At 51.2% G+C, this 23,213-nt stretch overlaps 2 protein-coding genes across 5 annotated transcripts; one reads left to right on the forward strand and one right to left on the reverse strand.

Annotated features, from left to right (window-relative positions):
• The first annotated feature begins 679 nt into the window (after positions 1-679).
• Tpm2 (tropomyosin 2) lies at positions 680-9,724 on the forward strand. 4 transcript variants are annotated; one of them, XM_057790503.1, is made up of 9 exons: positions 680-989; positions 1,348-1,473; positions 5,163-5,296; positions 5,400-5,517; positions 5,610-5,680; positions 5,813-5,888; positions 6,421-6,483; positions 6,602-6,671; positions 9,588-9,724. In XM_057790503.1, exons 1-9 carry the CDS (start codon positions 876-878, stop codon positions 9,668-9,670), a joined length of 855 nt encoding a protein of 284 aa, XP_057646486.1. In that variant the 5' UTR covers positions 680-875; the 3' UTR covers positions 9,671-9,724. The 4 variants fall into 4 exon arrangements, with proteins under 4 accessions (XP_057646486.1, XP_057646485.1, XP_057646484.1 ...); XM_057790502.1 differs by lacking the exon at positions 9,588-9,724 and adding an exon at positions 8,566-8,912 and having other exon boundaries at positions 687-989; XM_057790501.1 differs by lacking the exon at positions 5,813-5,888 and adding an exon at positions 6,162-6,237 and having other exon boundaries at positions 689-989; positions 9,588-9,723.
• A 1,268-nt stretch (positions 9,725-10,992) lies between these two features.
• Ca9 (carbonic anhydrase 9) lies at positions 10,993-16,838 on the reverse strand. Its single transcript, XM_057790864.1, has 11 exons — positions 16,467-16,838; positions 15,577-15,606; positions 15,174-15,344; positions 14,918-15,060; positions 14,743-14,835; positions 13,782-13,848; positions 12,158-12,315; positions 11,864-11,999; positions 11,700-11,726; positions 11,360-11,438; positions 10,993-11,263 (listed from the first exon to the last, which is right to left on the reverse strand). Exons 1-11 carry the CDS (start codon positions 16,792-16,794, stop codon positions 11,197-11,199), a joined length of 1,299 nt encoding a protein of 432 aa, XP_057646847.1. The 5' UTR covers positions 16,795-16,838; the 3' UTR covers positions 10,993-11,196.
• Positions 16,839-23,213: the final 6,375 nt, after the last annotated feature.

Consider the following 23,213-nt stretch of genomic DNA (forward strand, 5'->3'; position numbering starts at 1 on the left):
CTCCGGGTCCCGAGTGGGGGTGGGGAGAGCGCCCTGGCCAGCCGGGCTGCAGCCTCGTGGAAAATATGCGGGGCACGTGGGGGGCGGGGCGGGAGGGAGCTGAGAACCTGGCTCTGGGCACTGAGACTGGGAGGAGATACTAGGTTAACAGATGCCAGGCCCGCCCTTGGGGGCAGCAGGCCTCCTGCCTCAGTTTCCCCAATCATTCGAAGAGACTTCACCACCACCTCCACGTCGTTAACGCAAACCTGGAGTCTGGAACCCGGGGTAAACTGAGGCACTCGAGGCGTGCAGGAGATCCGCCTCCCAAGAGACATTTAATCTGGGGGGATTTACAGGAAACTTCTAAATTAAGGGCAGCGGCTGCTGCTAGCCTGAGGGAGGGCACGCGGTCCCTGCGCCCGGGCAGCTGCCGTGAGCTCACGCCCTGAAATAGCTCCGGTGGCCCCAGCCACAGCTGCCACTGGGCCCGGCTGTCACTCAGAGGAAGCGCTGAGCCCCCGGCCCAAGGGTCCTGTCCCCTCTGCTGACCAAGATTTTACAGTCCTCAATTTTCCTTCCGACGGCTGGCCCGGGAAGAGGGGAGGCGGGGCCAGGACCCAAGGGGGCGGACCGGAGGGGTGGGCGCCAAGAGCGGCCGCGCCCCGCGACCGGGCAGTGCTTCTGCCCCTACAAGGTTTGGGCCTTGGTAGGGGAGGGTCCTGGTCCCCGGCTCCGCCCGGTCCCTCCCCGCCTTTTAGGCGCCCGCGCTGCTGGGACATCCCAGTCCTTCTCGGTCCTCCTGACCTGTCCCCCCACGTGCATCCAGTGCTCGCAGACAGCCCAGTCTACCCAGTCTTCACAGCCCGCCTGTCGGCCCACCCGCAACTGCAGCCATGGACGCCATCAAGAAGAAGATGCAGATGCTGAAACTGGACAAGGAGAATGCCATCGACCGCGCGGAACAGGCCGAAGCTGACAAAAAGCAAGCTGAGGACCGATGCAAGCAGGTGGGGTCCCGTGTAACCTCCCCTTGTCTGCTCTCCAAGGCCTTCCTTTCAATATGGGGGCTGGGTCTTCACAGGACCTTCCAGAGCTCAGCCCTAACTAAATCTTTTACCCCACTCCCAGGAGTCCCCAGTTCCCACTCCTGTCTTTACAAAGCAGCAGGGGGTCCTTGCCTCTCCTCCCAGGGCCTCCTAACCCTGCTAACTGTACTGTCTCTCCTCACCCAACAATCTCCAAGTATCTCCTAGAAACACCCTCCCTTACACACACACACACACACACACACCCTTCCCAGACCACTGCCTTCCTTGCCTCCAGGCCTGACCCAGGCCTGGCTGATCAAGCCTCCCTCTTCCACAGCTGGAGGAAGAGCAGCAGGCCCTCCAGAAGAAGCTGAAGGGGACAGAGGATGAGGTGGAAAAGTATTCTGAGTCTGTGAAGGATGCTCAGGAGAAACTGGAGCAGGCCGAGAAGAAGGCCACCGACGTGAGTGTGGCTTTGGGGACATCTAACAACACTAGGACACTGGCTAGGAGCCCCAGGCATGAGCATGAAGGAAGAAAGGGACCTAGGTCTCTAGCACCAGAACAGACATGGTTTCCTCTCTGTAACACCAGCTAGGAACAGGTTTACACAAGTAATTCAAGACACTGGGTAAATCAAAACCACCTCCTACATCCCCTCAGGACTCAGCCTTGTAACTCCCATGGGTTCCAACCCTTAGAATGGACAGTGATCGACTGGGTGAGTCACTGAGGGTGGGAGGTGAGAATTTACCATCCCCCCCCGCCCTTATTCATCCTCCCTCTGAGCATGAAGAGGAGGAGATGGCAGCCACATTTGGGGTGTGTGAGGGTTGGGGTTGAATGTGGGGAGGTAGCGGGCAGGAGAGGGAGAGAGTTCCAGCGCTAAGGGGCCCCGCAGTTAGGAATTCCCCACCCATGACCTCTGGCCCCAGCAGGACTGCTGCCCTGGAGCCTCAGCTCAGGTTCCAATGGCTCCTCATTTACCCTCATTAAGCTGTCAACCACAGGGCCGAGGGACAGGGCCACAACTGCCAAGGCAGCCACCTTGGCAGGCTCCACTTACCCTGAGGTTTGCCTGCCCATCCCCAGCCAGACTTCTCTGCTTCCTGCCGTTCCCCACTCATGTCCTCAGGCGGGGTGATCACAGGACTGTAGATGAGGCACTTCCACCATTCCCTGCCTCAGTTTCTGGTTTGGGATTTAAGATGAGTTGTAAGTAGGCCTGGGGGGTGAGAAACACAAGCATGGTGTGAACACCCGAGATGGCACTGGGGTTGCTCTTTCTCTATCTCCCCCGCCCCCCATAGCTGGGTTTCTTTGACCTCTAGTCTCCAGGTTGGTTCTCTACCAGTGCTGGCACTTGGGAGGGAACTGACCAACAGCTGCTAGCAAAGTTGACCCTGGGCATCTGGTACTCTATAAATAACCAAGGCTCAGTGCAGCTGGAGGCAAGACTGGAAACCCAAGGAGCTTGGTGGGGGCCGGGGGGGGGGGGGCGGCAGGGACAGTTGGGGAAGCAAGCAGCCCTGCCAGCATAAATAGGAAATGCAGCCCAATTTTATAGTGTTACCTTGAACACAGCGGTTAACTTACACAGTGCCTCAGTTTCTCTTCTCTGTTTGCCATTCAGCCAGTAGGGACTATTGTGGTGACTATTCTGTGGTGGGAGAAGAGCCAGCATCCACAGCTTAGGAGAGCAGACATGACAGATATCGGTCTTGGATGAGCCCAGGACTTCTGAAGCTTGTCAGGGCCGTATTATACAGGCCCATAGGCAGCCACTGTTACCCTACCACCATCATCTCTCTAGAGTGACCCCCAGTGTCCCCCAGAGTCATTCTCCCCTGTGCTGTCTCCAGTGTTTCCACATTGAGTCAATGGGCCCTGTGCCCACGATGGACTCTTGTTCTAGGTGGCCAAACTCCGGGTACTGAAGGCACCTGGAGGACAAGCCATAAGCGGCTTTCTATATATGGTGATGTTTCCCAGGGCCTCCCTCTGTGCCAGCCTCACCCCTTGCCATGCTCTTGCCCTTCACCCCCCCCCTTCCCCACCTCTTCCCCCCTCACTCCCTCCTTCCCCAGCTCTTCCCCTTCACCCCCTCCCCAGCTCTTCCCCTTCACCCCACTTCCCCAGCTCTTCCCCTTCACTCCCCCCTTCCCCAGCTCTTCCCCCCTTCACTCCACTTCCCCAGCTCTTCCCCTTCACTCCCTCCTTCCCCAGCTCTTCCCCCCTCATTCCCCCCTTCCCCAGCTCTTCCCCTTCACCCCCTCCCCAGCTCTTCCCCTTCACCCCACTTCCCCAGCTCTTCCCCTTCACTCCCCCCTTCCCCAGCTCTTCCCCCCTTCACCCCACTTCCCCAGCTCTTCCCCCTCACTCCCCCCTTCCCCACCTCTTCCCCCTCACTCCCTCCTTCCCCAGCTCTTCCCCTTCACCCCCTCCCCAGCTCTTCCCCTTCACCCCACTTCCCCAGCTCTTCCCCCTCACTCCCCCCTTCCCCAGCTCTTCCCCTTCACTCCCCCCTTCCCCAGCTCTTCCCCCTCACTCCCCCCTTCCCCAGCTCTTCCCCCCTTCACTCCCCCCTTCCCCAGCTCTTCCCCCCTCACTCCCCCTTAGCCAGCTCTTCCCCCTCACTCCCCCCTTCCCCAGCTCTTCCCCTTCACTCCCCCCTTCCCCAGCTCTTCCCCCCTTCACTCCCCCCTTCCCCAGCTCTTCCCCCCTTCACTCCCCCCTTCCCCAGCTCTTCCCCTTCACTCCCCCCTTCCCCAGCTCTTCCCCCCTTCACTCCCCCCTTCCCCAGCTCTTCCCCTTCACTCCCCCCTTCCCCAGCTCTTCCCCTTCACCCCCCCCTTCTCCAGCTCTTACCCTTCACTCCCTCCTTCCCCTCCACTAGTCCCATCCCTTCTTTTTGGTCTTAAATCTCAACAGGGGTCTCTGGTTTTGTCTCAGAGAATGAGACATGGCTATCTAATATGAAGGGAGGACTCTGAGTAGGCAATGTGTCTAGCATGTCACCTGCAGAGAATGTCCCCCTTTCCCATAGGCGGCTTAAAGTGGGGAGGAGCTGGGGAGACGGCTCAATGGTTAAGAGCTCTTGCTGCTCTTTCAGAGGACCTGGATTCAGTTCCTGGTGGTTCACACATGCAGTGCACATACGTGTAGGCAAAACAATGATACATATAAAATAAAATCAATACTTTTTTTTAAGGCACAAGAGTCCCAAGCCCCTCAGAGGTCTCAGTTCAGTGAATCTAGCATGGGGTCGAAAACCTGCTTAGTTTCATGAGCTTCCCGCCTGGTCCAGTGGGTTGACAGTGCATCCGTCCGAAGAAGCTGTGATTGTTAGTTCCGGCTTGTGAAGGAGGAAACTGAGGCTTAGAGAGGCCAAATGTGCTGCCCAAGGTCATATAACAAGTGTGGAATAGCTGAGCCGTGGCTCAGAGACGACAGACAGTCTGACTCCGAGCCAGGGCGCTTAAAAACCGCACTGCTGCTGTCATCTTCCCTTATGGCCGTCTTGCCCCGCCCCGCCTCTCTTTCTCAGGGTAGCCTGGGTTTCCATGGACCTTCTCCAAAACCTCTAAGGTTTTGCTTCCATATTCAGAGTCTGAGTCTCATCACTTGCATTCCCTCCTCCCGCCCCCACTGTCACCTTGGCAGGGAGCCCCTTGCTGCTGCCACAGCTCCCTACAGGCCTGGCTTGCCTTTTTGGATTGCCTTGCTGAGAGCCTGCCTGGCAACTGGTGATATCACAGAACTTGATTCTGTGATTAGCTGCTTTTTTAAGCAGCGGCAAAGTCTAGTTGTACTGTTTCTTCCCAATTCCCTCTTACCTGAATCAGGGTCTGCTTTGTAGGAAACAGAGCTGCCCCAGACTTAGGTGTTAACATTTGGAGCGGCCTCTCTCAAGGGGGTTACAGGAACTACCATGTATAGTGCCAGAAGAGGCAGCACCTCTGGAGAATGGAGCTTGAGATACAGATTTTCACCTAAGCAGAAGATTATTGTTCAAATGGGTGGGAGGGGGAGATACGGTGACCACACAGAAACCAGAAAGCTAAGATTCAGAAGAACCTTGCTGTCCTTGGAGCTTAGCTGATGCTCATTAAGGCACTCAAAGCCTTTTGACCTCTGCCCTCTGACCCACAGGCTGAAGCAGATGTGGCCTCCCTGAACCGCCGCATCCAGCTAGTAGAGGAGGAGTTGGATCGGGCGCAGGAGCGCCTAGCTACAGCCCTGCAAAAGCTGGAGGAGGCTGAGAAAGCAGCCGATGAGAGCGAGAGGTGGGGAAGGGGGCCCTGGAGGGAGGCAGGTCAGGGGCTACAGAGGGAGGGGCCTGCCTCTGCTGGGATTGACCCCACGTGAACTCCTCCCCCTGCTTCTCAGAGGAATGAAGGTCATTGAAAACCGGGCCATGAAGGATGAGGAAAAGATGGAGCTGCAGGAGATGCAGCTGAAGGAGGCCAAGCACATCGCTGAGGACTCGGACCGCAAATACGAGGAGGTGCCGGCCTTGCCCCGCTTCGCTTTCACCCGCAGTCCCCAAAGTCCCCGTCAGTCACCACTGACCTACTTCTCCCTCCCACTTTCCCTCAGGTGGCCAGGAAGCTGGTGATCCTGGAAGGAGAGCTGGAGCGCTCAGAAGAGAGGGCTGAGGTGGCCGAGAGGTAAGGATGCCCTGGGGGCCGGAAGGGGACAGTAAACAGCTAAGGGCACTGTGCACAGTGGTCAGGCAGTTCCCCCGGCCAGAGGCCACAGGGACAGGCCTAGTCCTCTGATCTATGCCTGCTGCCCCCCAGCCGAGCCAGGCAGCTGGAGGAGGAGCTTCGAACCATGGACCAGGCCCTCAAGTCGCTGATAGCCTCTGAGGAGGAGGTAGTAACCTCTCTGGGCCTTTCTAGGCAATGGCACCTTTTTCTCACCTCACACCTCACCTCGGCTCAGCATCTCAGGCTTCTGTCTCTCTCCTGCAGTAGGGATTGGGGTGGGGGCGGGGGTGTGGCTTCCAAACTCAGCCTGCTGTCACTCTCACCACTTGGCTCTTCTCTTTTCTCCTCCACCCCTCCCCCACCGTGCCACCCCTCCACCCCCCACCCCTGTCTCACCTCACTGTGCCTTCACGCTCCATCCTGCCACACACCCCTGCAGTAAATGTGGGGACCTAGAGGAAGAGCTGAAAATTGTTACCAACAACTTGAAATCCCTGGAAGCCCAAGCGGACAAGGTAGAAGGGGCAGAGGGGCAGTGAGGACTGGGTCTTGGGGTCATGCGGGGTGGAGAAGAGGGCTTAGGTAGGGAGGGCTAGGTGCTTAATGAAGGTCAGCAGAAGCCCGCGGGGTTCATGGGGAGCTCCAGAGTTCAGGGTGTAGGAAGCAGTTCACTGACGGCATGTGTGTGTCTCTTAAAGTATTCCACCAAAGAGGACAAGTATGAAGAGGAGATCAAACTTCTAGAGGAGAAGCTGAAGGAGGTGAGATTGCCCCTGGTGGCACACTGAGGGTTTGAGACAAGAAAGAGGGGTGGCTGCTGGGAGACTCTCTGGGAAGGCCCCTTTCTTGACCATGTCTCCAATCCCGTCTTTATTGCAGGCTGAGACCCGAGCAGAGTTTGCTGAAAGGTCTGTGGCAAAGTTGGAGAAGACCATTGATGACCTTGAAGGTAAAAAGGATGCCCCTCCGCACCCATCCCCCTCAGCCTGCCCCTTATCTCGTTGTATTTGTTAAACGAGTTGGATTACCCTGGGCTCTGCAGACTCTGGTGGGCCATGTCCACAATCCAAGTATTTATGACAGGCCACTCCAGTGCTTTTCTGGGTTTAGAATGAATGATTATCTGAAAAGTTAAGAACAGATTGATGGGGCTATAGAGCTGGCTCAGTGGTGAAGAGCACTGGCTGCTCTTCCAGAGGACCCAGGCTTGAGTCCCAGCACCTACATGGTGACTCACAAGCTTCTGTATCTCCAGGTCCAGGGGACCTGACACCCTCTTAAGAAAACATGTTCCTGGGCTTGGAAGAGTGGCTCAGTAGGTAAAGCACGTCCCACAAACGTGAGAACAAACGTGAAACCCAGAATGCATGTAAAAGCTAGACACAGTAGCCAATGTCTGCAGTCCCAACACTCCTACATTACAGGAGAGGAAATGGGGGTGGAGACAGGAGGATGGCTAGAAGCTCAACTGGCCTGGCATGCGAAGTGATGATAAGACTTGGTCTCAAACAGGATAGAAGTTAAGGACCAACGTCAGAGTTGACCTCTGACCTCCACACAAACACCATAGCATGCACACACCCACAAATACACACACATCACTATATAGCCACACAATTTTCAAAATTGGAGTTCTGAGGGCTGGAGTCGTAGGTCACATGGGAGGTGAAGAGAAAGAGAGAAGAAGAAGAAGAAGAAGAAGAAAGAAACACAAACAAGCAGCATATAGACCCTACTCCAAATGATTGTTTTCACTGGACAGGATCTTATTCTGTAGACCAGGCTGGCCTCAAAACTGTGGCAATCCCCTGGAATCTGACTCCACAATGCTGGGATTACAGGCTTGGGCCACCAGCTCCTTCATGCTGATCTGCCGGTCTTGCATAACACTAGTGTAGCAAATGCTACCACTAAGGACAATGCAATGGTCTTATTGCAGAGATGCCCCACCCCCTTGTGCTGGGGGTGGAACCCACAGCCTTGTATGTTTTAGACCTGAGCTCTACCACAGACCTGTCTGCAGCCACAAGACTTCTTCACTGAATACAGAGATATTTGTTGTTGTTTTTTTAATTTGGTGCTGGAGATTGAACCTAGGGCTTCATACATGCTAGGCAAGTTCTTTGCCACTGAGCTATATCCCCAACCACTATTGGATCAAATGTCAGGATTTACACAATACTGTTAATGGAAGATGCTACTTTGAGCTAGCCTTAGCAAAACCAGAAATCCAGGTATCTGCTGGTCTGTGGTTACTGTTATTATCAACAAAGGTCGCCTTTCTCTTTTATTCTGATAACCTTTTACTTCCATTAATCCCCATGTCTCCTGTTTCCAGTCTTCTCAGGCAAGCAGGATTTTATCTCCAACTATAGGACTTTAGACTTTCCTGGCCAGCACCCTTCCTTTCCCTCTTAAGCTTGCATGGCTGCCTGCTCAGAGCACTGCCCACAGGCTCCTGGGAGATGCTGCAGCGGGAGAGAGAAGTTGGGGTGCAGTGGACAAAGAGAAGCCAGGGGAGAGAAAGGGGAAGAGGAAGCCCTGATTGCCATCTGGCCTGTCCTCTGGCCTCTCTCTTCCGTTCATCTCTCTGATTCTATTTTCCATTTCATAACCTTCTCTCCCTCCTTTCCTCTTCCCCTCCTCCATCTCCTCCCCTGTGCTCCTTTCCCCATCTTCCACCCTCCTCCTCCTCTCCTTTTCCTCCTCCCTTCCTCCCCGTGTTTCCTTCCCCCTCCCCTCCTCCATCTCCTCCCCTTCCCATGCTCCCTCCTCTCCTCCTCCCCTCCTCCCTCTCCTTCCCCCCTGCTCCCTCCTCTTCTCCTCCTCTTGGGACTCCCCAGATGAGGTCTATGCACAGAAGATGAAGTACAAGGCCATCAGCGAGGAGCTGGACAACGCGCTCAATGACATCACCTCCCTCTGAGTCCATACCACTGTGGCCGTTGCAGGCCCCCTTCTTCTCGTCTCTCTTTCCACTCTCTTTGAGGGGGCGGGGGCAGCCAAGAGGAGCACAAATTGGCAACATTGCATAGCCAGGCCGAGGACAGCTGAGGGAGCACGCCTGTCACTTCTGTCACCTGCTCTGGCACTGGCTTCCCCCTGCTGTCTATCCACCATCCACTGACCTCCCTCCTCCTCTACTAAATAAACTCTGAACTTGGTCTCCATGCTGTTTTCCTGCCCCCCAAAGAGTCCTCCATCATCACTGTCAAAGCACTGTTTACTCCTGAGACCCTGGCTTTTACCAACGTCCTTGGTCTTGTGACACTCAGCCCCCCGCACAGAACACTGGCCCACACAGATCCTTCTGCATGGCACTCCCAGCCTGTCACTTCCTGATGATCCATGCATGTGATATAAGTGGGTCCATCGAGCACAGCCTCCCTTCCCCTCTGCAGCCCATTGCTGACCTTGGAGCACTTAACTGGGATTCTAGAATCTGATGGAATGGCTGGAAGGGAGATGGGGTAGTGAGGCACTGGGGAGGGGCCCAAAGGTCAGAAAAGGTCCAGTGAAGTCGAAAAAGTATTGGATCTCAGCAAGAGGGGCTTTCACAGCAATTGCAGGTCTGTTTTCTGTCCCAATTCTGTCTGTCTGGCCCTCCCTTTCCTGACTGAACCTTTGTCTTCCCTTCTGTTTTCAATTTTCCTGAACCTTCTAAAGGAAGGCCACCTGTTACCTCCCCAGGCCACCGATGCCACCCCAGCCTTTTGTGTCCGGTTGGTCTACCCATTTGCCCCAGGTCCACAAAGTGTCTCCTAACATGTTTCTGCATGTGTTGCCATCCCGGTCCTTGGTTCCCTCCCTCGCGTTCCTGCTTCCTGTTTCCCCTCCCCCACCTCACCTGTCGCTCCCCTCGCAGAGACTTTGGCTAGTGCCAAGGAAGAGAACGTGGAGATTCACCAGACCTTGGACCAGACCCTTCTGGAACTCAACAACCTGTAAGGGCGGGCCCTGCTGCCTGCCAGACTATATAGTTCCCTCCTCAGGCCAATAAAATGATGTTCCTGGCATGCCAAGGCCTTTTTTTGGTTGGCAGTAGTGCTGGGAGGGCAGGGCCTGAATGGGCAGGGCCTGGCTCCCATCCCTGCAGTGGGATCCCCTTTGTAATGGGGGTTCTGAGATGTGGATCCGGGATTCGGATTCGGCAAACAACCCTGTGTAGCGGTTCCCTAGCAGGTAGGAAACTGTCCTGGCCTCTAGTCCTCACAGGGCAGAGCCACCATCCATGGCCCAGCTCTGCTTCAACAGTCACTGGGCCAGACGTTCTAGAGGCAAAACTTCAAAAAGGGGCAGATATTCCAACAGGGCAAATGCCCAAAAGGCTCAATCCGTGTGACTAAGCCAACCATCTGACTCAAACTGCTCTGTGTTCTTGCCCCAACAAGGTCCATGTTCTAATCCTGAAAAATGCCACGTTAGCCAGAAAGAGACACTGTGTGAGCAAAGAACTGGAAATGGAGGAGGTTGTTTTGGGTTTAGGGGTCAGGCCCAGTATCATCCCATGGTCCTCAGGGGGTTAATCCATGCATGACGGTGCAGGTCCTGTTGTCTTGATCCAGTCTAAGCGACCACGGAACTGTCTAGAAGGGAAAAGAGGGGCGGGAATAGGCGAAAGGCGGTAATGAAGACGGAACAATGGCAGCGAGGAGTCGGAGTAGTGAAGGAAGGGGCCGTGAGCAAGGAAAGCAGGCAGATTCTAAAATCTGAAAGTGGGCATGTTCTACTTGAGAAAGCCAGGAAGAACATAGCCCACTCACACCTGGGCTAATGCATAAAGTTCTTGGACAACCCTGCCTCAGGGACTGTGTTACCTTGTGGGAGTTGCTTCTTCCCCTAGCAGTCATGAAAAATTAATAGAATATCCTTTTGATTCAAGGACAGAGGCAACTTATACGTGTTTTATTAGAAATATTTATTTAAAAAATAATTGGGATGAGCCAGACATGATGGTGCATGCCTGTAATCCCAGCATTCAAGGGGCTGAGACAGGAGGATGAAGCGTTCAAGGGAAGGGGCTAGAAGCTTAGTCAATGGTAGAACACTTGCCTAGTCAGAACAAGAGACTGGGTTCAAACTCCATTACCTACACACTCAGTTCAAGGCCAGCCTGGCCTCCACAGTAAGATCAGAGGGTGTATTGCTTAGTAAGAGCAAGAGTTGCCAGGCAGTGCTGGTGCACACCTTTAATTCCAGCACTCAGGAGGCAGAGGCATTCAGATCTCTAAGGCCAGCCTGGTCTACAGAGCTAGTTCCAAGATAGGGCTACAGAGAAACCCTCTCTCAAAAAACAAAGAAACAAAGCAAGAATTGAGTCCAGGCTTGACTTTTCACTATAAGATCCCATTACAGTACTTTATGGAAAAGAAGAAAAGTTAAAAAGATGAGAAAGGTTCTTTAGTGGTTAAAGGAGTTGTATAATGGGCAGGACAGGACAAGGTTTCCAGAATCCTCTAGCTGGTTTCTCCTTATTAGGCTCCAGTCTCTGCCATTTCTGCTGGGCTGTAGCTAGCTCCATCTTTGGTCTCACTTCTGTGCCTATAGAACAGAAAGCCAGCCCTGAATGAGTTCATTGGCAGTCCTGGAATTCTGGGTTCTACAGAAGAGGCTGTGCCAAGGGAGGACCATAGATACCTGTTCTGCCTCAGCTGGATGAGGAAGGCCACGCTGGTGACAGCAAAGAGGATGCCAAACACCAAGGCTAGAATGTCACCTAGGGGAAAGGAGGGGCTGCCTCAGAAAGTGGGTTTCCCTCCAGCAGCTAGGTGAAAGAGGTATTGGGGGAGGGAGGGGCATCTCAGGAGAGTTCTGGGGCCTCGTCCTGATAAACTAAACCAGTGGTACAGATCTATCTACCTGATCTAGCATTGGCTTAGGGCCATTTATTCTGCAGAAAAATAAAGTACTGGCTCCTGGACTGAATGGTGCTAAAGGGTGTTCCCCAGCATCAGGATCAAGGGGGACCCCAACTCACCAGCAGCAAGGCAGGAATTCGTGTGGACTGAAGAGAAAAAGGAGACATTAGAGCCGGGCCCATGAGTATCTGTGACAGAGCTGTAAGCACAAATGAAGACACAGGAAGAGGAGGGACACGTGGCTAGGGGACCTGGCGACAGGGGTCATCAGACAACTGTGTACCTGGCTCAGGGCTGCTGTCCACTTCGGCAGGGAAAGAAGCCTCAATCATTCGCCCATTCAAAAGTTGTGTGGCTCGGAAATTCCGTTGTAGCCGAGAATCATGAGGTCCCCACAGGGAAACAGAGAGAGTATGGAGCTGCCGGAGGGAGGGTCGATAGATAGTAAGAGACAAAAAGGAGCAAGGGGTCCCCAGCTCTCTGTCTCCCTTCACGACACCGCCCCTTGACTCGCCCTTATCTCCTCTTACGTTCCCATTTTCCAACGCCACATGTCAATGCCGCACCCCACTCTTACCTGCTTCGCACTCAGCTTCACTGTCTGGTTGAACACAGTCCAGATGACCCCCTGGCTGCAGGGAGGTGTGGTTAGAGACCCTTCATATCGGTAGTAGCGGCTGAGGTCTGAGGGCAGCAATGCAGAGACATCCAGACCTGGGATCTTGATCTGTGTGCCTGTGGAGAGGGTCTGTGTTGAGGTCTCACCTAGATTATGTGGCCCTGGAAGCTCCAGGCACAAGCCCAGGTTCGCTGCTTCTCACTATGTGTGGTTGATACAAAAGGAGGTGAAGGGCTTTGGGCAATTAGAGGAGGCCTTGTGCGGCTGAGCCATTTCTCCAGTCCCAAGAAAAGAGCTCATCAGCCCTCCTTTCAAGGCCTTCAGTCTTCTGAGTACGCATCCATATCATTCAGGACTGCTGACTCAACTCAGATTGGAATAAAAGAAGAAAGTGGAGCTGGGACATAGGTCACTGGTGGAGATCCTGTATTCTATCTAGTGAGCAAACAACATGTAGAATAACTTATAAATACATTTAATATGTGTAACTATAAAAGACTGACACAAATGCGGGTGGTGCTGGCGCACACCTTTAATCCCAGCACTTGTGAGGCAGAGACAAGCTGATCTCTGTGAGTTCAAGTCCAGCCTAGTCTACAGAGTGAGTTCCAGGACAGCCAGAGCTCCACAGTGAAACCCTGTCTTGAAAAACAAAACAAAAAAACAAAACAAAAGACACAAAGCTCTGTGTGTTTTAGTTTATCAAAAACCTAAAAGTCGGGGCTGGAGAGGTGGCTCAGAGGTTGGGAGCATTGCCTGCTCTTCCAGGGGTCCTGAGTTCAATTCCCGGCAACCACATGGTGGCTCACAACCATCTGTGGAGGGGTCTGGTGCCCTCTTCTGGCCTGCAGGCATACACACAGACAGAATATTGTATACATAATAAATAAAAAAAAAAAAAAAAACTAAAAGTCTAGTAAATTGAGATTTAAAATAACTCAGTCACTGAAAAGGGAGCTAACTTTTCAGCTAAAGTGGGTTTTCAGTGCCGGACCTAGGGTGTCACACATGCCCTCGCTCTGCCGTCAAGCTATACCCCTAGCCTTTCGGAGACATGTTCTCGTGTAACCTAGGCTGGCTTCCGACTTGGTGTGTAGCCAGCCTCCCAAGCACTGGATTGTCAGCATGCTCTGCCGTGCCCTGCTCTCAAACACTTACAAACATAAAATGTTTGATGTTCATAAATGGTAGACAGTTCTCAAAGTCAATTTAGCTTTCCACACTCAATCCTATGTTTTAAACATTAAACATTTTTCCTCTCTACTTTATTTATTGTTGTGTTTGTTTGTTTGTTTTTGAGACGGTCTCACTATATACCCCTGGCTGGCCTGGAACTCATTATGTAGACTAGGTTGGCCTTGAACTAAAGGCACATGCCACCATGCCCAGCCTCAACTTGGCTTTTTCATCTAATTGTATTTCCTGTTTGGTTTTGATTTCTAATTGCGGACAGTAGTTCCCCTGTTCCCATTCGTCTCTCAGCAGTTTCGCCATCGCTGCCAATCTCAGAGCCAGTTCATCCTCAACTCCTTCCTTATCTCCATCCTCAGATGGGCAGTTCCTGAGGGAGCCACAAACTGACCTTCCTCTGCAATTTCTCCCAGATGCGACAGCAGCTGTTCATAGGCACCATTCTCCTCTGGGCTCTCCTGCAGGGGATTGATCACAGTTAGGGCCTGAACATGGGGTAGGGTTCTTGTAGTCTTTCCCCATTCCTTACCTCTGAGGATGCTGGGAAAATATAAAAATCTGATTATTCAAATGCTGTTACTCTTGCTTTGCAAATGAATTAGCTCGGTGTCCTGGAATTCAATGGCAAACTGAAGGAGGATGGTTGGCCCCTCAGGGATCTGGGCCCTGCTCACTTTCATAGCGTCCCTTGTTATTATTGCCACACACACTCCATGGTCTCCAAAGAAAACCATAATATGTTTTGTACTTGTATTGCCTCTGTATTCGCTTTAATGATTTATGAGTTTGGAGTGGAGTCCTACATGCTATATCTGAGGCACTTGTCTGGCTTGATGCTGTGAATTTCACACTAGTGAGGCTTACAGGCAGGGCATCTCCTCACTTCCTGGCTTCCTCCTACCATGGCAAGTGCGTTCTTGATTGTTAAGGGTACACAGAGGTCAGTGAATACTGCATTTCATGATGGGGACCTGATGGCTCACGGAAGTAGTCGAGAAATGCCTCCTCCCCAGGCCATTTGTTGTATGTGGCATTCCCTGAAATGGTCCATACTGTCTTTGCTCATGATGGTCTCTCTCTGCAACAGCCCTCCTTGTTTCCCACCTGTGAAGGATTTAAGTTTCACCTCCTCCATGACCACTGTTTTTAGTGTTCTCCCTTTATGACTGTCAAGTCAGCCTTTGCCCTGTGGGTTCCTTAAAGGAAACCTCCTTGTATCCTGCTTCCTGGTTCCTGCCGCTGCTGAATGAGCAAAAGCGTGGATGGAGCAGAATGCTATTGACCAGCTTGAGAATGCCAGAATGGAGTCCCTGCTAACCAGATGCATGGGATAGGAGTGTCAAGTGTGGTACCTGCAGAAAGGCAGCCAAAACTGCCAGGCCCCCAGGGCGACCCAAGGCTTCATGAAGCTCGGAGAAAGCCGTACTGAGGTGAACCACGTGAATCTAGAGAAGGTTTAAGGGTCAAAATGAGCCCAGCTCTCCGATCACGTCCTCTTTGTTCCTCTCGGGACAGCCGGATGCCCACCTCAGCAGGGAAACGGTGGCCGTTCACAGTGTGCTCTGAGCCCGGGTGATCTGAAGTTCCCCAGTGTAAGTGCAACTGCAGAGCCCGGTATTCCTGCCCAGGTCCCAGAGCCATCTTCAGCCCAGGTGGCAGAGTCAGCTGTACTGTGTGGGGAGTGCAAGGGAGCGATGTCTACCCACCCGTGAGCGCCAGGAGAACCCCCCAAGCACAGCTGAATTGCCACTCCCCTCCGTAGGTCCCGCCCTAGACACCTCACCCGTGTGACCATTATTCTGCAGGCTCAGTTCCGGGAGAGGTTGGAGCTCGTAGCCCAGTAGTTCCAGGGGTTGCAGGGCGCGGCAGAATGAGGTGAGCTCTGGGCGGATATCTATAGGGGACTGAAATCGGCCGGCACAGGCTGGGGACACCTGGGGCCAGAGTAGGGTGCCTGGGATGAGAGAAAAAGGTGCACCAAGTCTGATGATTAGGACAAGAACCGTTAGGATAAGCAGGGGGTGGAGTCAGGAAGCTTAGAGGAGGGAGTGGGGTGGGGGGTGGGGTCAGAGACGTGGGTCCAGACTAGAGCTAGTATTGGAGGTGGCGGGAAGGGGGTGGGGGGTGTGGTAGATCATTAGGGTTGGACTCCCAGATTAGTTGTGTGTCGGAGGTGGGTGTCTTACCTCTATAGCTCCAAAGACCGTGGCCACCCCCTGCATAAATCAGAAGAATTAATAAGCTCACTCTTACAGCCCAGTCACTTCTCAGTGCCCATAATGAAAGAGATTCCCTCGGGCTCTGGTGGGGCCTCACAGAGCCGGCTGTCTTACAAGAGTGTGCAGGTAACGAATGAAGCAGGCTAGGTGCCACCAACTGTGACTCGGCCTCTGGGGAGTGACCAGCAGACCAGCCAATGCTAGGGTCTGCAGAGCAGCTCCAGTTAGCAGATCCAAGCCAGCAGGTCTTCCTTTTCCCTTTACTCCGCTCACCTTCCTCTTTTTCCTGTCTGTCTCCAGCTTTCCCAAAGTTCCTAACTTAGAGCCAAGTGTGGTGGTGCACACCTGAAATCCTAGAGCTCAGCGGTAGAGACAGGTAGACGGCAGAAAATAGTTCAAGACCAACCCGATCTATACGATAAGACCCCGCCTCATCCCTTACCTCTCCCCACCCCCAAAAAAGCAAATCAAAGTTCCTCCGCCTGTTGTTTGGTTCTTCCTGCACTGAAAATTGTGAGTGACAGTTGTATACTCTCTGTAGGTCCTCTGGGACCCCCCCTTCTCTTCTCTCCTCTTCTCTCCTCTCCTCTCCTCTCCTCTCCTTTCTTTTCCGCTCCTCGTCTTACTCTTTTTCTATCTCTCTGCATTTTTCCCCTCTCCATCCATTCCTCAGTTCTAGTTCCTCTTCAACTTCCTCCCTTCTTCTTTGCCATCTCTCCCAATTATTCTCCCCTTTAAGGAGAAGGGCTGCCTATTAGAGCTCAGTGTCCTTCCTGCATGCTTTGCTAGGGTTGGGGTATAGGGAGGGGAGGCCTAAAACTACCTAAGCCTCAGTTCGGAAGCTGATGACCACTTACCTTTTCCGTCCTCGTGAGAGCCATGACTGTCCTCAGGAGACTCAACAGTAGGTAGATCCTCTAACTTCGGGGAATCCTCCTTTTCAGCTTCAGCATTAACTTCAGGTGGAGCCTCTCCAGGTGCATCCTTTTCACTGGGCAGATCCTCCACGCCCAGATCATCCTCCCCAGATGAACTTTCTCCCAAGGAGGGCTCCCCCTGCAATCCGGACAGGCCCTGGGGATGAGCAGACACTAGGGGCAGCAGAAACAGCACCACCAGCAGCAGCAGCAGAGTAGGGGCTGGGATCAACAAAGAGGGCCAGGATCTGGGGCCCAGGGAAGCCATGCGACTGACTGGGGTGTCCCAGGACACGGTGTGGAGTGTACGGGCTGTACGTGCATCGGAAATAGGAGCTGGGTTGGGGGAGGAGCAAGCCTTGAGGGGAGCAGGCTGACTCACGGAATGCCCTTTTGCAGAGATGGAGCCAAAGTCCCACAGGTCTGCCTGGCCCTGTGCCCCCCTCCCCGATATCAAAGCCTGGACACAGGTTGGGTAAGAGGTAGGGTTGGGGCGAGAGGCAGGTGTGTTCACAGGCAGAAGGTTATCGGGATCACCAGCTTAGCTTGGAGCCCAAGGCACCACCTGGCACTGTATAGGTTCTCCGTGGCACCACCCAGCTCCTGCCTGCCAGCCTCTGCTAGGCCTGGCTTGCTTCCCAGCCTCGGGAGGGAAGGGGAAAAAAGGGGAGCTGGGGCCCTGGTGTAGTCTGGCGGAGGAGACAAGAAACCTGTGTCTAAATCCTGCCACAGTCAGGTCTTGGGTAGAGGGGGCAGGTAAAGACACAGCCTAGGGCTGAGCAGGTAGCGGGGCCCATGGGTAAGTAGGAGGCAAATTTGAGTATGAATGTTTGAGTCTGAATATGAAAGACACTGATGGCTCCCCCATTGCCTGCCAAAGTATGACCATTTTCTTTTTCCAACTTCCAGGTCTGCAAAACCTCACCCAAGAAACCGTTCTGTCTTGTCTCTTACTTTCCCCGTATTGTTCCAGTTAGATTACACTCCCCCCACCCCCGCTCTGCCACTGCCAATCTGATTTTCAGTGCTGGAGACTAAATCCAGGGGCATAGGTGCCAAGCAAGTACTCTTCCACTGAGCTACACTCCCAATCCTAAAATACTCATTTTTTTCCTCCAAACTTTTTACTGCCTTTTAAAATCTAAGACTCGGTGCCTAGAATGCCACACACGTTTGCATTCTGTATTTATTTAATACCTATGGCATGCTAGGCAGTGGACTAGGGACAGGGAAATCAAAATGAAGAGTCCCTGCCTGAGGTGCTCTCACTCCAGTGAGTGAGGACAAATATTATAATTCTGTCTAAGAAAGTACGGAAGTGGGCAAAATACGATCCCACCTTTGAAGAAGAGGTGGGAGCTCCATGGGAAGGTGAATGGGAGCCACAGTAAGGAGAACCGTATTCTAGGTAAAGAAGAGGCATGGGATATTTTGAGCAGAGACTGGCCAGATGGCTCAGTGGGTACCAAGTCTGATGATCTGAGTTGAACCCCCAGAATTGACATGGTGAAAAAAGAGACCCATCTCCTTCAAGTTGTCCTCTGTCCCCCATGTGGGCCATGACACACACATGTATGCAAATACACATGTAATAAGTAAAGAGATGTAAAAAGAAATTATTTGCAGAGCATGACTGAGTCCAGTTTTCATATTAGACCATGTTGAAGACTGCTATGAACACGGATCAGGCAGAGAGACTGGGTGTAAAGAATTGGAACCGCGTGAGAATGGACGCGGGGCTCCTGTCTGTCCATTTAATGAGCATTTACCGAGCCTCTTCCAGTCCTTGTTCCCAGGTACGCAGCATAGGATAGAAGACAGCTGTTAGGTCTGCAGCTCATTCTCAGGGGATCCCCATGGCCTCAACAAATCACAAAGAATAAGGTCATTTCATGTCCATATTGAGGATTGTTCAGTGAACATTCAGCAGGGTGGTTGTATAGGTTAATTGAATGTATCAAATTAGTTTTAATTCTACAGCATACAACCATATCCCATGGCTCCAGGTAATTCTGCTATCCCAGCTTCTCTTTGAGAACCTTCTAGACAATTCCTGATCTAAAGGGTAATGCCTAGTTTAGAAGAGTCCAAGAGGCCAATCTGAGGAACCCAATCAGGTTTGACTTTGATTATTAATGTTTGTAAACCACTATGGTGCTAAATGTTTTCATTGTCTTTCTTTTGTAAATACCTTCTGTTCTAACTCAGATGCCAGGCAACTTCTCCAGGAAGCTTTTCTTTTTGTTTTGGTTTTTTGAGACAGGGTTTCTCTTGTGTAACAGCCCTGTCTGTCCTGGAACTCACTCTGTTGACAAAGCTGTCCTGGAACTCACAGAGATACTCCTGCCTCTACCTCCTGAGTGCTGGGATTAAAGGCATTCATCACCATGCTTTGAATTTTATTTTAAAGTAAGTGTGTGTGTGTGTGTGTGAGAGAGAGGGGGGGAGGGGGGGAGGGAGGGAGGGAGAGAGGGAGAGAGCTCAGTTACCCACAGAAGTGAGAAGTGTGGGGTTCCTATGTGCATGTGAGGGGCTTGTGTGCATTTGGATGTGGAGGCAGAGAGCAACTTTATGGGGTCAGTTCTCTTCTACCTTTATGTGGTTGCCAGGGGCCAAACTCAGATGTCAGTGGCTATAGGAGCAGAGAGGACCATACTCTAAACTGGAAGGGGAGAAGGGGAGAAGGGAACTTGGCTGCATGGATACTTTCTTCCAACACTGATCTCAGCTTTTGTTCATTTTCCTTTTCTCTACACAGTCTGAGCATCTCAGCCTGTCAGGATCTTTGGCTACTTCCGGCAGCTCCCTGATCCCACATATCCAGGTGCATCTCTGCTCCATTTGTAGGCTTCCTCCAGCATGTCAGGCTTGGAAGGCAAGTGACTTTATCTGCCGAACCATCTTGCTAACCTAAGAAAACCTTTTTTGTTTGTTTGCTTTGAGATACAGTTTCTCTGTGTGTAGCCCTGGTTATCCTGGAACTCGCTCTGTAGACCAGGCTGGCCTCAAACTCACAGCAATCCACCTGCTTCTGCCTCCTGAGTGCTGGGATTAAAGGCTTGTGCCACCACCACCCTTTCTTTACCAACCCCCTACCTCCAATCTGGGAGAGTTCAATGGTGCCTCTGAACTACCACTGCACTGCACTTGACCCCAGTAATAATCTTGCTCACAATTTAATCATATTACAATGATATATGACATTTTATCTGTTCTACTATACGTTGTGTTCCTTGAGACCATGAGGGCAGGGTTCAAAATTTGAGTCAATTTTTATTCAACAGCTATCATCAAGCATTTCTCATTGTAGAACACCTTGCCAGGTCCTTGTATCTTAGGGGCTCATTGTCAATGATTTGTGCGTGCCAGACCATAACATCCCCCCCGCCCCCGAAAAAAAACCTTGTGTGAGCAGATGTGGATGCAGTTCAGTGACAGAGCGCTTGCCTCATGCACAGACCCTGCTGGCCTTTCTGAAGCCAAATTCAGCACCATCCATGACATTTGACCCATCATGTACTGTGGAGAGTTGGCTGTTTTCAGAACCTTGTTTGGACTCTGGCACATGGAAGGATCATGGTAATATCTAAATTGGAGGGGCTTGCTGAAGGCAGACTGAGGTAATAGCTAAACTAGTCTGGGAGGGAGAGGCCATGGGAACAGAGAGGACCATACTGTACAGTGGAGCTTGGGGGCTGCATGGATCCCTTTCTCTAACACCGAGCTCAGCTTTTACTCATTTTCCTTCCGACAGCACCGTGATGCCTCCTCTCCTCCTCTCCTTTGTAGGGCTTTGTACCTGTGTTTCCGAGCACGGAGCTGCAGCATTTGTTAACTTTCCGGATATCCTCTACAGTTCTGCGCCCTCTATCTCTCCACGCGGCCGTTTCCTTGCCGTGGGTGGAGATGTGGACTCTGATCCTGGATCACACCTTTATAACTCAGGAATCTACCAAACCCTAAAGCTTGAGCTCTCAGAGTCCTTTTATGCTGAATCTAACCACGTGGGACACTCCCTGCCTGGTACAGGACACCTCCGTGTTTTTAAGCCAAGTCTTTGGTCACTGGGTCTGTGACCCGGACAAACACATTCCTAAATCAGGTTTCTGTTTAGCCTTGGGTTATGGAAGAGGGAACCACTCACTGGTAAAGCGGGAAACAAGCCCCCTTCTCCCTAGTCATGGATTGGAAGACAAGACCAAAGCTGTTTTGAGGTCTTGAGGCTGGCCCATCACACTATTATTGCTAGGTCTATCATAAAAATCACCATAAACCCATAAACCAGGTGTCTTATGGCAATTCAATTTTTAAAACTCTCAACGTTCTGTAGGCCTTAAGTTTGAAGTTGTATTGGCAGGATCAGGCTCCCTCGGAGGCTCTGGCGGAGCCTCTTTTGTTGCCACTCCTGGATTCTAGTGGTGCATACCTTGGGTCCCATTACTTGAGAGGTAGAGGCAGGCCGATCTTTGTGGGTTTGAAGCCAGCCAGAGTTACATGTTGAGACCCTGTCTCAAGTAATAATAATATAACAATAATAAACAAACAAAAACATATGACAACAACAAAAATTTCTAGTTATATCTGCAAAACCCCTTTCTCCAGGTAGGGTTACACTTGTTGGCTGTGGACATGTCTTTATGTGGCCACTGTGCGGCAGAACCAAAGTGGATACATTTCAAGAAGTCCTTAGTGTGTCTCCTCATCCTCAGCCTTGCCCTCTTCTACCGATTAGACAGTGCTCCCAACCTGAATTTATAGTGAGCTCTGCTTCATCCCCTCTTCCACCCACAGACTGGTGACATACTCAGACATACCCACCTCTTCCTCTACCCCCCCCTCCAATTCTTCCATTCTTCATGTGTATGTGTGTGCATGAATACCACATGCATGCAGAAGCCCTGGGAGGCCAGAAGAGGGTATCAGACTCCGGGAACTGAACCCAGGTCTTATACAAGAGCAGTCAGTGCTTTTAGTCTCTGAGCCATGTCTGTAGCCCCTCTATTCTTACTGTTTAGGTTCACAGGATCCCCAGGGGCTTATCTGTGCTCACCCACATTTGAGCATGGGCTACCCTTCATTTGCTTCTCATTTGTTTTGGTTTTTTTGAGACAGGGTCTCACTGTGTGGCCCAGGCTACTTACTTGCAGCAATCCTTCTGCCTAGGCTTTCTACATGCTGGGATAACAGACGTAAGCCACCAGGTGATCTCTCTGCATTCACCTGAGACAGTGTTACTGGCCCTTAACCTGGTTACACCAGTTCTCCTGGAACCCAAACCAAAGAAACAGTCTGCTCCAAACTCTCCATTTCTCCAGGGTTTTCAGGCTCTTCTTCTCTGGTCTAAGCCCAGCATTTAACATTTTCAGGATTCTTAGAATACCTGAGCTGGGGGAGCTTAGAACCCTGGCAATCCCCTGCTTCTTGGCTCGGGGCCCAGATTCCTAGGAGTCCAAATGGAAGAAATGGGATCTAATGTTTCTTACATTTAGTATCCCAATATAAAATGTATTTTATAATTACAAAATAGAGCATAGCCAATGCGGGAAAGCTGGGGAACATGAAGAAGAGTCTCAGGGAATTAAAATATCCCCCGACTTGTGCCATTCTCAGACCTTTAGCCTCAGGAGTCCACTGCCTGGCACAGGTAGACACTCATTTGTCCAATTATATTCCGTCTCATCCCCTCAGAGATAAAAACACAATTAGGTTTTGATTGCTTAGCCTTCCGGCCTTTCATGTACCTTTTTATGCAGAGGGAATCATATTACACACACAGCTCTCTGTAGCTTGCCTTTCTCCTCTCTCTTGGTGTTACTATGAGTAACTATGACTTACTATGAGTGTTTTGATGTTTTTAAACTATATCCATAAACCAGGTGTCTTAAGACAATGCTTTTTTAAAATCTCAGTGTTCTGTAGGCCTTAAGTCTGAAAATATATATATATATACATAGACATATGTAGATATCTCTCTCGCTACATCTCTATATCAATATCTCCCTATATCTATCTATCTATCTATCTATCTATCTATCTATCTATCTATCTGTCTGTCTATCTATCTATCGAGAGAATTTGTTTTGTTTTTTGAGGCGGGGTTTCTCTGTGTAGCCCTGGCTGTCCAGGAACTAGCTCTGTAGACCAGGCTGGCCTTGAACTCACAAAAATCCTCTTGCCTCTTTCTCCCTAGTGCTGGGATTAAAGTTGTACACCACCACATTTGACTGAACTTTTTAATATTTATTTTATCTTATACATAATATAAATAAAATGTAATATAAATAAAATTTTATAAATATATAAAATATAAATTTTATAAATTATTATATATAAGTATAATATATTATAAATAAAATAAATTTATTTTATTGGGTTGGAGAGGTTAAGAGCACTGGCTGCTCTTCCAGAAGTCCTGAGTTCTATTCCCAGCCACCACGTAGTGGCTCACAATCATCTATAATGAGATCTGGTGCCCTCTTCTGGTGCAGGAATTTGTGAAAGCAGAACACTGTATACATAATAAATACTTTTAAAATTTTATTTTATTTTTTAAAATTCATTTATTTTTACATACCAATCCCAGTTCCCCTTCCTCCTCTCCTCCCCCTTATTTTATTATTTTATAGGTATGGGTATTTTGCCTATGTCTGCTGTGGAATAATCCTCTTGTACACTGTAAAGATTTGT

Source organism: Chionomys nivalis, chromosome 16, assembly GCF_950005125.1.
Source record: "Chionomys nivalis chromosome 16, mChiNiv1.1, whole genome shotgun sequence".
NCBI classification, from domain to species: domain Eukaryota; kingdom Metazoa; phylum Chordata; class Mammalia; order Rodentia; family Cricetidae; genus Chionomys; species Chionomys nivalis.

Excerpts from the sequence above, each read along its gene's own strand:
- Ca9 (XM_057790864.1), bottom strand. The coding sequence starts at position 16,794 with ATGGCTTCCCTGGGCCCCAGATCCTGGCCCTCTTTGTTGATCCCAGCC. Across the intron at positions 12,000-12,157 it reads TGAAGCTGAGTGCGAAGCAG|CTCCATACTCTCTCTGTTTC; the intron begins GTAAGAGTGGGG and ends TCCCTCCGGCAG. Across the intron at positions 11,727-11,863 it reads GGACAGCAGCCCTGAGCCAG|TCCACACGAATTCCTGCCTT; the intron begins GTACACAGTTGT and ends TTTTCTCTTCAG.
- Tpm2 (XM_057790503.1), top strand. The coding sequence starts at position 876 with ATGGACGCCATCAAGAAGAAGATGCAGATGCTGAAACTGGACAAGGAG. Across the intron at positions 990-1,347 it reads CTGAGGACCGATGCAAGCAG|CTGGAGGAAGAGCAGCAGGC; the intron begins GTGGGGTCCCGT and ends CCTCTTCCACAG. Across the intron at positions 1,474-5,162 it reads CCGAGAAGAAGGCCACCGAC|GCTGAAGCAGATGTGGCCTC; the intron begins GTGAGTGTGGCT and ends TCTGACCCACAG.